This window comes from Strix aluco, chromosome Z (assembly GCF_031877795.1).
Source record: "Strix aluco isolate bStrAlu1 chromosome Z, bStrAlu1.hap1, whole genome shotgun sequence".
NCBI classification, from domain to species: domain Eukaryota; kingdom Metazoa; phylum Chordata; class Aves; order Strigiformes; family Strigidae; genus Strix; species Strix aluco.
Genome location: NC_133971.1, coordinates 85,127,412 through 85,139,461, shown reverse-complemented (window position 1 = coordinate 85,139,461; position 12,050 = coordinate 85,127,412). Strand labels below are relative to the sequence as shown.

The following is a 12,050-nucleotide window of genomic DNA, read 5'->3' as shown; positions in this document are numbered from 1 at the left end:
TCTTCCTCCCCATCAGCCTGTCAGCACTCTCCTCTGCCCCCAGGTGTGCAGACCACCCTGCCCTCCAGTGCCAGCTGAGTGTCTGAGGAAACCCTCAGAACTGCTAAACCATCCCCCTTGCTCCTCAACAGCTCCTGCTTTTCTCTTCTTCCAGAACCTCCCATGGGTCCACCTGGGACACCTCAGGTCCCAGAGGGATGGGTGATCAGATATGGGGGCTGCAGAGGAGCAAGACCATGCTTGACGCTCAGCTTTTGCCCATGGCACATGCACAGGACACACTCCTGCCCAGGATGAATATGGGGGAGCACCACCACTCACTGGTCCTCAACACACCCCCCATCCAAACACACGTCAGAGCTGCCCAGCACAGCCCTGAGGGACTGTGGAGGCTGTCAGCCACAGCTCCAGCTACAGCAGCCCTGTTCGTGGCTTCCCCTCAACAGGGTGCCGTTATCTCAGTATCCCACAGGGAATGAGCCCCCACAAGGGCAATGCAGGAGACCAGGCAGGAGCTGGGGCGTGTTGGCAGCCCCCTCCAAACCACGAGCCTTTACTGGTTGTCTGGACAGAGCAGGCAGAGCCACAGGGCTGACAGCCCTGGGTCTGACTGGGTATGGGGATGGGTAGTGGGGAGCGGGGCAACCCAGGAGGTGGCAGGAGCGCAAACCAACCTTCTGCTTCCCCATATCCCAACCCTGCACATTCCCCTTTCCCAACCAGCAGCAGTCACACGGGGTTAAGCCCCCTCTTCCCCTCTCTGCCCAATACCCATTGAGAGCAGCTCCATCAGGCACGCAGGTCACACTAACTAAAGTCCACAAGAAGGAAATGCTTTGGTCCCAGGGACCAGTTGCAGGTACCACGATGATGGTCAGACAGCTCATATGAAGGACTACTGTCCCAGTTTCGGCTGACATAGAGTTAATTTTCTTCTTAGTAGCTAGAATTTGGATTCAGTATAGGATTTGGTATGAGAAGAATGATGATAATACACTGATATTTTCAGTTGTTGCTAAGAGATCAAGGACTCTCCAACTCACTCTGTCCTGCCTGTGCGCAGGTGTACAAGAAGCTAATGAAATATTCCATATCATGTAATGTCATGCTCAGTATATAAAGGAGGGATGACTGTGAAGGAGGGCGTTCTCTCTCGCTTCTGGGATTGAAATTGTGGGATCTTGGTATTTCAGGATCGCTAGCAGGGAACGGGCTGGGTATCAGCTGGCAAGTGTTGAGCAGTCGCATTGTGCATTACCCATTTGTACTTTCCATTATTGTTATTGCTTTATTTTATTACAATTATTAAACTGGTTTTACCTCAACCTATGAGTCTCCCTACCTTTACTCGTCCAATTCTCTCCCCCATCCCCCAGGCAGGGGAGGGTGAGCAAACAGCTGCATGGTGTTTGGCTGCCGGCCGGGTTTAAACCACAACACTGCCAAAACATGTCTTTACTGGCACATGCAGGTCATCCCAGGCTAAAAAAAAGGCTGCAGAAGAGAGTGGTTGATTTCCTCATCTTCCAGCAGTGTGGTCTTCACCAAGCAGAGCCTTCGGGCAGCCTCCAGGCTGCACCGGGCACTGGCATCCCTCAGGGCAGGAGAGGCAGTGGCTGCTGGAGGCTGCACCAGGGCAGCAGCTGAGATTGAGCAGATCCCAAAGGCTGCAAGATGGAGATTTCCCAAGAGGGCCAGGGTCAACTGCACCTCACAAAATGGGAAACGAGCACCAACACCCACAAAGGGGGTCACAGACCAACACAGAGGTCCAGCTCAGCCTAGTTGAGACCATGCTACTTGTAGGATGAGGAGGAAGGAAAGTAGCAACCCGAAGCATTGCTCTGGGAGCACAGGGCTTCTCAGAAGTGCTTCCTCAGGGCTGCCAGGGGCTGGAAAAGCCTAGTCCAAGCTCCTCCATGAAGATTTATAGGGACAGGGCTGTCACACACAGAACAAGGAGGAAGCACGACAAGGTGGGAGCCGTCGCAGGGCAGACAGCCCATGAAAACCAGAAAAGTTTATTGGTTGTTCAGACAGAGCAGCACAGCTGCAGGGGCAGTGTGGTCAGGCCAAACGTAAGCAGAGGCCAGGGGCTAGGTGGATATGGGGATATGAAGCTGGGAAAGATGGATTGGGACCCAGAGAGATACTTCAGTCTTAGAGGACAGTTGTAGGCACCAGGATGCAGGTGAGATGGCTTTGCCAAAGCACTGAAGGACTACCAGAACACGTCCTTACTGGCACGAGCAGGTCATCCCAGGCCTTGGGCTGCTCCTGCTCTGTGACAGAGGATGCTAGAGCTTGATGAGGGAGCAAATTTGAGGGGGAGCAATAACCCAGCACGAGCTATATGAGGTCCTGCTTCCGGCAGTGGAGGAGCAAGCCTCAAGAAGGGGCTATGGCAAGTGCCATCAGCACTGAGCCTCAGACGTCCACCCCATCTTCTCCTCCCCCTCACTGCACTGACTGTCTCCTTAGGACTGCAGGACAGGCAGGGGCTTGGGCAACGTCTCTCCAGCCTGGCCACCTTTACCTGCAGAGACCAAGGGCACCCAGGGCAGAGGCTGCTGTGTGCCCTCAGCAGTGTGGGGAGCTCAGGCCTCCACAGCTGCCACTGTTTACCCTCTCCCTGCCATGTTTGGGAACACAGGCAGGGCAATCCATCTCCTACCTGCATCTGCCAGAAGACTCTCCTTGATCACGCAGTAATTATCCAAGTTCTCATAAGGCTGAAGCTCTGGGGGGATGACAGAAATAGCATGAGGGGCCCAGGGGCCGTGGGGGAAGGAGCAGGGCAGACCCAGGCAGGCAGCAGCACTGGGGGCTGGAAGGCACCCTGGGACATGCACCAGCAGGGCAGCAAGGCTGGGCAGGGAGAGCACAAGGGACATCTCCCAACCCTCACGGGCACCATGGGGGGACCCCAGCCAGGAGTTGCTGAAAGAAGCAGCCAGAGGAGGCTCTCAGCTGGGGATAGCAGATGTGGGACATGCTGCTCTGACAGGTCAGCCAGAGTCAGCTGGGCTGCCTGCAGGCACCACAGGATGGCAACAGGCTCTCCTGCAGTAAACCTGCTCCCCTCCTCGTTCCAACCCCAGACCTACAGCCCTCTCTGTAATGGGGACCCTACCTGTGTAATGATCCTCCTCAGCTTTGCTGGGCAAGGCCTTCCTTTTCCTGGGAAGGCAAAGGGCAGTCCTGAGTCAGTGGAGAGGCAGACCTGGACCAGGGCCTTGTTGAATCCAGCGGCAGAGGCTTGGAGGGCTCTGGACCCTCCCTCTGGGCCTCTCATGAGCTGGCAGGCATTGCTCATCAACACCCCAGGGGACAGCAGCAGTGGCAGCAACAGCAACAAGGGAAGGGGTCTCTTAGCATGGACGGTCCCTGCCCCAGCCCCAAGGAAGATGCTTATGAGCCCCAGCCAGCCAAGCTATGGTAGGACCACCCAGCAGCATTCTCCACACCCAGAGAAGGGTGGGAGCAGCTGGGGAAACCCCTTCTCCATTCCCTGCCACCCCACAGCACAGCATGGCCTGAGGCAGAGCAGCGACTCCAAGTCTCCTGCCTACTCACCTAGACACCACAAACCACAGGATCCCTGCAGACAGGAGGACCAGCACCAACACCACCACCACTACTGTGACTGCTGACCCTGGCCACAGTCCCAGAGACTGCCCTGAAACTAATACACAGCCAGGAGTGGGTGCCACAGACTGGATCATGTGCCAGCAACAGCCCCAACCTTGGCGTTGGGTGTGTACGTGTGTGTAGACATGTGTGTCCAGGCTCTGCTGTCCTGGCTGCTGTAGGGACAGGCAGCGAGGCACAGTCTTCCTCTGCCTTCACATCTGCTGGGCAGGGCAGGGCAGAAGGAGGCTCTGGAGCAGCGGGGCTTGCCCCATCTTCCATACACAACCAGAGGGACGGGAAGCCTGCTCAACCAGACTGTGCACAGCAAGAGGACACACAGAACCAGGCTCAGAAGCCCTAGTGCTGTCTGACCTTGAGCCCCAAGTGCACGTGCATGCAGGGATGGGTATCATCTTTAGTGGAAGAGTGGAGGGGCCAGCTCTGCTTTCACATGCACAAACAGGGGCTGAAGCTCTGGGGACCAGGAATGCACTGCCTTGAAACAGGATTCACCCAGCCCCATGGCTCTCAGGGTGCCCACACTCCCCACCTCTGTCTTGGTGGGGACAGGGTCGGAACACACACAGCTCTGGAAGCTGCTCCAGGCTCAGCATTTGCTCCCGGGGAGGCCACCACAGCCAGATCCAGGGCAGAACAACCATTACCTGAGACGTAGGTTTGAAATTCCAGCAGTGACGCAGCCCCAGCACCAGCCACCGTGAGCCCCTGCACTGTCACCATGTATTTGCTTCCGGGTGTCTGATGAAGTGGCGTGTACTGAGTGACAGACTGGTTCACCAACACCTGCTTGAATTCAAGGAAGCTGCCATCATGCGCTCTCCTGGCCGTGATGTTCAGCTAGAGGAAGGATAGGGAGCTGGTGGGGAGCAGCACCGACCTCCCACTCCCACTCAGGTCAGATCTGTGGAGAGACCCTGCTACTGCTAGCTGGGGACAGGAGAGGACCTGATGCTACCAGAAACACCAGCAGTGTAGAGCTGATGGGCCCTGGCTGAGGAGGGCTCACACCTCTCCCCAGGCTGTCTGCACAGAGCTCCAGGCAGGGAGGTGCCTGGCAAGGTCAGCGGCACCACAGGCAGTCTGTGGTCCCCTGGTACCTGGTATCCGATGATCTCCCCTCTGCAGGAGGGCAGCGCCTTCCACCTGAGGGACCCCGTGTTGGGATCCAGCCACAGCTTCTCTGGTTTGTCCGGCACTGGAAGCACAAGAGGATGGGGTCAAGCATGAGGCCGGTGAGGATTTGTCCCCCACAAAGGCTGCATGTGCCACAGCAGCAGCAACAGTCTGGTGTGTGAGGAGGGGCCCTGTACAGCCCCTTCCCCAGAGCCCCACAGGATCCCAGCAGTCCTGATCCCAGTACCATCACTGCAGGGAGCCAATACTCGGGCTAAGCTGTCAGGCAAACGGCACCTTTGCATGTCATGTAGACATACCCGTTTCCTTTGTCCTGAGGAGTCGTGTGTACAGGATCGTGCTGGGGGGCAGGGAGACAGTGACACTGTAGACAGTGAAGGGCTGCAGAGGGGGACAGGTGAATGTTCCCTCCTGACCATGTAACATCTCTTCTCCCTTCACCTCCTCAGCCTCACAGGGAGGGGAGGAACGTTCTTCCAGCCGGCACCTGGCCCAAATGTGCTGGCAGACGTCAGGGAGCCTGCAGGTCCAGTTCAGTTTGATGCTGGTGCTGGAAATCTCCAAGCTCCCAGGGACAACCTGGAGGATATCTGTGAAGGAAACATTGCAAGAGGGTCACTCCCTTCCCCTCACAGCCTTGCAGCCAACCTCTGCCATCCCCACTCTTCCCTCCCTAGCCTGTCCCCAGCACACTGTGGACAAGGCCATCTCCCAGAGTATGCTCATGTGCTGCCTGCACCTTTCTCTGGCCCTGGATCATTCCCAGGGGTACTCTGGGTGCTGCAGTGATTGTGGGAAAGTAAGAGCAGGTACTTGTGGCCTCTCTGCAGCTACCACCCTGGGGCTAGCAAACGATCTGGTGTCTGGTCCCTTTCATATCAACAGTGACTTAGCCAACGAACCCAGCAGCCACAGCAGGACTCTCATGCTCTTCTCCAGGCAGACCCATCTAGCTGATCTGGGCTTGCTGCCTGGCATCCTACATGCAGGGGCAAGGACTTGTCCTCCTCAGTGCTGTGCAGGGTGCCCCAGTTGCCAGCAGCGCAGACACAAACCTGGGATGCAGCAGCAGCCATTTTCTCTGGAGTGAATGCCCATGCCATGCCCTGATCACCCCGAGCACAGGGCACTAATGCTGTGGGACACACGCAGCACTGCTCTCCCTGCCTGGAGAGAACAGACTGAGAGCACTGGGAGAGCAGCTGCTTTGCTCACTTACCCACACAGGTCAAGTTCCCCTCCACACGGTGCCAGCGGCCTGTGCTGTTCCTCACAAACCAGCCACTGCGAGGAATCATGGAGCTTTCCCTTGTGTTGAGCTTCAGACATTTGATCTCCATTGGGGGAGGCCAGTACCCCTCAGGGCATCTCATCTTTACCACATCATTTGGGTTGAAGGTCCCCCATTCTTGGTCAAATATAAACCTGGAGTCCCACTGGGGCTTCTGGCATCTCTCTGCACCAACAAGATGGGAAGGCATTAGCAGGGCAGAGTGTGGCCCTGGAGGCCATGCCAGCAGATGGAGCAGGGAATCCTTCCCATGGCACAGCAGGGTGAGAGATGGAGCTCCAGGACACTATATAGAGCAGCCCTCCTGCACCACATGCTCGGCAAGGGGATGAGAACAAGAAGGGCCCTGCACTGGAGCTGGAGCTCTGAGGACTGGGCACCCATGAGGGGCTCATACTATGCACAATGCCTGCACAGAGACTGATGGACCAGCATTTGACCCAGGTGCCCTGTTCGTCCCCCACATAGGACACCACCACCCTGAGTCCTCCTGAGAAGGCAAAAAAGCCTGAGCCTGAAAGCTGGCTCCTGCCGTGATGGCGTGCAGCAGAGACTGGGAGGGGACACCAGCACATGAGGAGGAGGCCAGGCCTTTGCCCTGACCACACGGGCTGAGAGGACACAGGGAACAGAGTCCTGTGATCCCCCAGACTCTGACACAGTGCTTTTGGCCGCCTGTGCCACAAATGCCTGTCAGACCTACAGCACTGTAACCCCCATCTCCTCTACACATGCTCTTGCCAGAATCCCTCAGGGAGACCCATGTCACCCATGCACCTCCACCAGGAACCTCCCAGCCACCCATGAACCATAGTCTGGAGCCCTGCACACCGGGCTCCTTGCCCTAGCCTGGCATGAGCAGCTCTGGCCACTGCCCCCCACCTTGATCCCAAAGTCTCTTCCTGCTGGGACCCTCAGGGACTGAGGCTGGCAGCAGCCCCCTCCCCACCAAGGCTCCCACCCACTGGTTAGCCATAGGCTGGACACAGGTCAGTTACAGGGGCTGCCTAGACATGGCCTTCGGCAGCACCTACCATTTCCCCAGGCAGGCAGAGAGCAGGCAGACAGGAGCCTGAAATCTCCTGTGCAGGCACAGCCTGCCTTCCCCTGCTCAGGAAGGGCAGAGCAGGGCAGCCTGGAGAGCTCCTGATGCCTCCCTTACCGATGCACTCCACACTGAACATGGGCTGAATGTTGATCCATGTGCCTTTGCTGTTCTTTCCATTCCAAGTTTCTCTGTATACAGGTTTCCCATTGCTGATGGACAGGACTTTTCCTGTACATTTGACATGGGTGAAGGATGGCTGGAAACCATCAGGGCAGCTCAGCATCACTTCTTGATTCTTCTTGTATTTGTCCTGGTCTGGTGCCAGCTGGAGTCCTCGGCCCCAGTGAAGCCTTTGGCATGTTTCTGGCAGAAGTGAAAGTGGGTGTTAGTTGGGGTGGGAGGGTTTGAGGAGGGGCTGGTGTATGTGTTGGGGCATCAGCAATCCCCAGCAATCCCTCCATCCCTGAAGGGAGATGGAAGGTGACACATCCCTCTGCCAGGATGTGACCTGTAGACAAGGCTTTTTGGGATGGGGGTCTCCTTGTGGGTGCATGCCAACCAGGGCTGAGGCCTGCTCAGGCAGATGATGGATGAGGATGTGCCAGAATTCAGTGGAGGAATGGTCTTAGGTACCAAAAACATCTGAATGGCCCCAGTCAGGCATCAGAAGTGCATCCCTGGCCAAGTGGTGATGGTGGAAGCTCAGAGATCAACAAATGGGACAGGATTTGACCATGGAACTCCATAAGAGGCATCTCCTCACACCCTGCTTACCAATGCACACTACGTTCCCCTCAATGTGGATCCAGACATCACTGCTTTTCCTCCCCAGCCACACATCTCTGTTTAGAGATCCAGAATAATTCAAGGACTGAGCTCCCCCTGCACATTTGACATGGGTGAAGGATGGCTGGAAACCATTGTTGCAGCTCAGAGTCACTTCTTCATTCTTTTTGTAATTCCCACGGACTGGCGCCATCTGGAGTCTTGGGTCCCACCAAACAGGCCTTTGGCATGTTTCTGTCAGAGCTAAAATTGGGTGAGTATTTCTTGGAGGTGACAAGAGGAGGCTTGGGACAGGTCCCTTCTCCCCATGTCTCTGACCACTCACCCTGACACATGCAAGGGTCCCTCTACTCCCATCGTGTGCCCAGGAACTGTTCAGAGGCACAGGGCTTATTTTCACCCCTAGCTCCAAGACTCCCAATCTTCCCCTGGGTTCCACCCACCCATGGGGTACTTGAGACCCCATTCTCTTGGCCCCCCTCATGCCCAGGTGAGCAGGGCAGCAGTGACAGCCTCCCCCACCAGAGCTCACCCAAACCCCAGAGAAGTTTCCCAGGGAAACAAGCAGCACAAAATGCCAAAGCTTTAAGCTGAAACCCTTCATCTACTCCTTCTCCCAGGTTCAGAGCTGCAGCTGTCCATGTGGAACCAGAAGACACTGGCCAGGAAGGATTCCTGCCTTTTAACTCCTCTCCAGGAGCACAGACCCTGGCAGCTGCCTGCAGCAAGGTGCTGAGATAAAAGATGCCCTGGCACTGCCAGGACAGGGGGGGAAGCCAAGGCATCCAGGTCTCCCATTCCTGGACTGTCACCCAGGTGGGGCTGAAGCACGACCATCTCACAGAGGTCCTGCCACCAGCTCAGGACCCTGGGTCAGGGTGATGTGGGGCTGTGCTTACCCTTGCAGGTAGCAGTCTCATTCCACAAGGTCTGGGTCCCGTTGGAAATACATTTGATCTCGGGGACCGATGGCACATACTCCCCAGCACAGCTCAGCTGCACCAAATCGTTCAAGAGGTAGCTGCTCTGGTGTGGGGTAAACTGCAGCTTGGGGTCCCAGTCGGAGGGAACTCTACATCTTCCTGTGTGCAAAGGACATGAGGGAGAGCCCTGAGGGTCACTGGGCTCTGGCAGTGTCCTCGGGGGGTGAGGAGTCCCCATCCAGAGTACTGCTGGTCCCCCTCACTGCTGAGGGGTGGCAGAGATGAGAACCTCTCAGGATGAGGCCTCAGATCCGAGGTGCATTAACCCTCCCTGCACCCTCAGGCCCTCCTGCCCACCCAGGTGCTGTGGAGGGATCCCAGCCAGTGGGATCCAGCAGCCCGGTGGATGCTGCTCTCTCCTGCGCTCTCTCCCCCAAAGGCAGGGGCTGTGGGAGTGCACCAGACCAAGTGAGTCTCTGCTGCCTTTGCACACCCTTCCAACTTGGCCCCACGAGGCAGCTGCCAGCACCAAGAGCCTGCCTCCAGACCTCCACATCCAAGTTCACAGCACTGGCCACAAAGCTCACACCCTACTCCATGCCCCCAGCCTTTTCAGTGCACTTCACCCAAAATGAGCCTGCCTTGTCCTGCCCTGGTAAATGTGTCACGCAAGACTTGCTCACCCAGTGCAAGCTGAGTCCATGAGGAGGCATCAGGGTAGGAGGTGGCCTCCCCTAAATTAAGATGAAATACCTTTCTTCAGCTACGCGCATCTCTACAACTGCCTGCTTCCTGCCAGCCGGCACACGTGGGGCTGCAGTTGCTTACAATGGAACAGGGGCATCACCATACTTCCTTTATCTGGTAACAGGTTTGCACACCATCTTCTCAACCCTACACCCTGATGCTTCCCCACAAAGGACAGTGGCGAGCCTTTGAGACCACATGTGTTGTCCACATAGGAAACTTCTTCCCCCACAGCTGGACACCTCCCAGTGCCGTCAGATCACACACTTCACTGTGACAGCCAAAAGCCTGCACAGGTCTGAAACCCTTGACTTGGTCCCAGCCTAGTTAGGTATCTCTGGCACGCACCTTCCCCCCTCACATCATTAAACCCCCCTGAAGCAGTGCATGTACCCTCACACTCCTGCCCCAGGGTGACATCTAGGATCCTTCCCACCTCAGCAGAGTCCATGCTACCTACCTAGCACCAAGCGTTCGACCAGGGACACCAGCCAGAGGGGAGGAAACCCCTCTGCTGTGGGAAAATGAACTATGCTTCAAAGAGCAGATTTCCACCTGTGGGGAGGAACGTTTTTTTTCCTATTGGTACCTGTCCGGATACAGGTCCCAAAGACTGGCTGTCCCCAAGATGCTCTACTATCTGAAAGGCTAGGCAGAAACACCCTTACACAGAAAGAGGATGGAGGATGCAGTAAGAGCACAGCCTAGCTCAGTCAGGAGGTTGACAATGACCTACAAAGCAAGAGGACACAGTGACAAGCAGGTTACACTCCTAAGGGAGTAGAAATCAACAAGAAGAGCCACTGAGGAAACAGCTGGCAAGGCCAAGGCACGAGAGGGGACATAGCAAGTGGGAGAAATGGGAGCACTAGGCTGTCTCATGCAGACCTCAGTGGTGAGAGGAAGGTCAGCAAAACTGGGCCATGGGCACTGTCAGCAAGTAACGCAAGCCTTTGTTGTCGAGGTGTGGTCTAGAAAATGCATGTGGGTCATTCAGATGTTGATGGCTACCGCTGAACAGCAAGGACACAGGACACAAAGAGAAAGTCAAAAAAGCACATGTCCATGGCAGACATGATTCCTTGATGACACTTGAAGAGCACTAACTGCAACAAAAGCCCTTGCGGGGCCTTGGCTTGGCACCAGGACTTTCCTCTCAGTGCAGGTGGAGGCAAGCTCTGCCCCTGCCCGCAGCTCTGCTGGGCTACCCACAATCCAGATTCCAACAGCATCCTTTGGTGCTGCAGCTGCCAGCAACACAGTAAAGGGTGATGGCCAGAACCTCAAACTGGTGCCCCACACCTCTTCTGCAAACATAGACCCAAGAAATCTCCCCCAGCCACTCAGAGCCAATGCCTCTACTGAGCCCATCATAGGGTCCTTCAGTTGGGACTCCTCAGGCCAAGGAAAAGAGAGCTGTGAGTATCGAGAGGGCTTCTCAGGGATGGGCTGTGGGGGACAGGAGGAAGGGGCAGAAGGTGCTGCTCAGTTGAGGGAAACAGGCTCCATCCTGCCCTGGATAGCTGAGGGCTGCCCATTGCTGGAAGGGCTGCATCCCTACAGCCACCAGCAATGGGCAACGTGACTCATGATCCATCCACTGACTCGGCAAGCCACTTCTGCTCCCATTTCCTTACTGAGAGAATGACTCATACCTCAGGTCCCCGAGCCCCTCGTGCAAACAGCATCCATTCCTCCTGTGCCCCACGGGGACCTCAACAGGTATCGACAACCCCAGGGCAAAGCACACAGTCTCCCCTCGGAAAGCCCACAGTCTCCCTAGGAAGAGCCCAGCAGAGACCCAGAAGGTGCTCCTAGCCCTCCTGGCACAGAGAAAGAACAGAACTATGCTGTTAAAGAACAATCCCACTGAACTACAGCTCCCCCATCCCCAAGGACTATGGGAGAGAGAAGGCGTCCCAGCTAACACAGGGATTCATCTCACAGCTCCCCACATCTTTGCTGAACACCACCACTGCCTTCCCCTGCTGCCTCAATTGCCCCAGGAAGGCCACCACTGCTCTGATTGCCCTGGCTTCATCTTTCCACAGTGCAACAACAACTGGCCACCTCCTGCTCCCAGGGACACTGCCCACTCCCTGAAGGGACACTGCAGCTCCTGTGCTCCTGGAAGCTTTCCCAGCACACCGAGGCTTGCTCTCCTCAATCCCCAAACAGAGCTTCACCCCACCACAACCCAACAGATGCCTGAGTGTCTCAGGACTGATGCAGACACCAGATTCAGCCCCCCACAACAGAGCCACCACGGGGTGAACAGGGTATAGCCACATAGCAAACGTTCAGGGAGGAGCAGCAAAACCTTTTCTGTAAGAGAGAGGCACAACCTGCTCTTACCTGTCTCCTTGGCTGCCCCCTGATTCTTGGGACCAGAGTCCTTCTGCCCCCGTGCAAGCAGCAGAGGGGCAAGGACCAGGAGAAAGGCCAGAGCTGTCCCTTGCAGATCCAT

General features: G+C 56.4%; 1 protein-coding gene across 1 annotated transcript; it reads right to left on the bottom strand.

Moving 5' to 3' along the window:
- Positions 1–1,482: 1,482 nt before the first annotated feature.
- LOC141918839 (uncharacterized) lies at positions 1,483–12,050 on the bottom strand. Its single transcript, XM_074813686.1, has 10 exons — positions 11,939–12,050; positions 7,242–7,490; positions 5,088–5,378; positions 4,752–4,849; positions 4,299–4,491; positions 3,577–3,685; positions 3,134–3,180; positions 2,675–2,740; positions 2,242–2,303; positions 1,483–1,704 (listed from the first exon to the last, which is right to left on the bottom strand). The coding sequence occupies exons 1-10, from the start codon at positions 12,048–12,050 to the stop codon at positions 1,483–1,485; spliced, it is 1,449 nt and encodes a 482-aa protein (XP_074669787.1).

Bases quoted from the DNA above. Each gene is read 5' to 3' on its own strand.
- LOC141918839 (XM_074813686.1), bottom strand. From the start codon at position 12,050: ATGGATCTGCAAGGGACAGCTCTGGCCTTTCTCCTGGTCCTTGCCCCT. The intron at 2,741-3,133 runs GTAGGGTCCCCA...TCATCCCCCCAG, and splicing joins TGAGGAGGATCATTACACAG to AGCTTCAGCCTTATGAGAAC. The intron at 2,304-2,674 runs GTAGGAGATGGA...TCCCTCATCAAG, and splicing joins GAGTCTTCTGGCAGATGCAG to CTCTAGCATCCTCTGTCACA.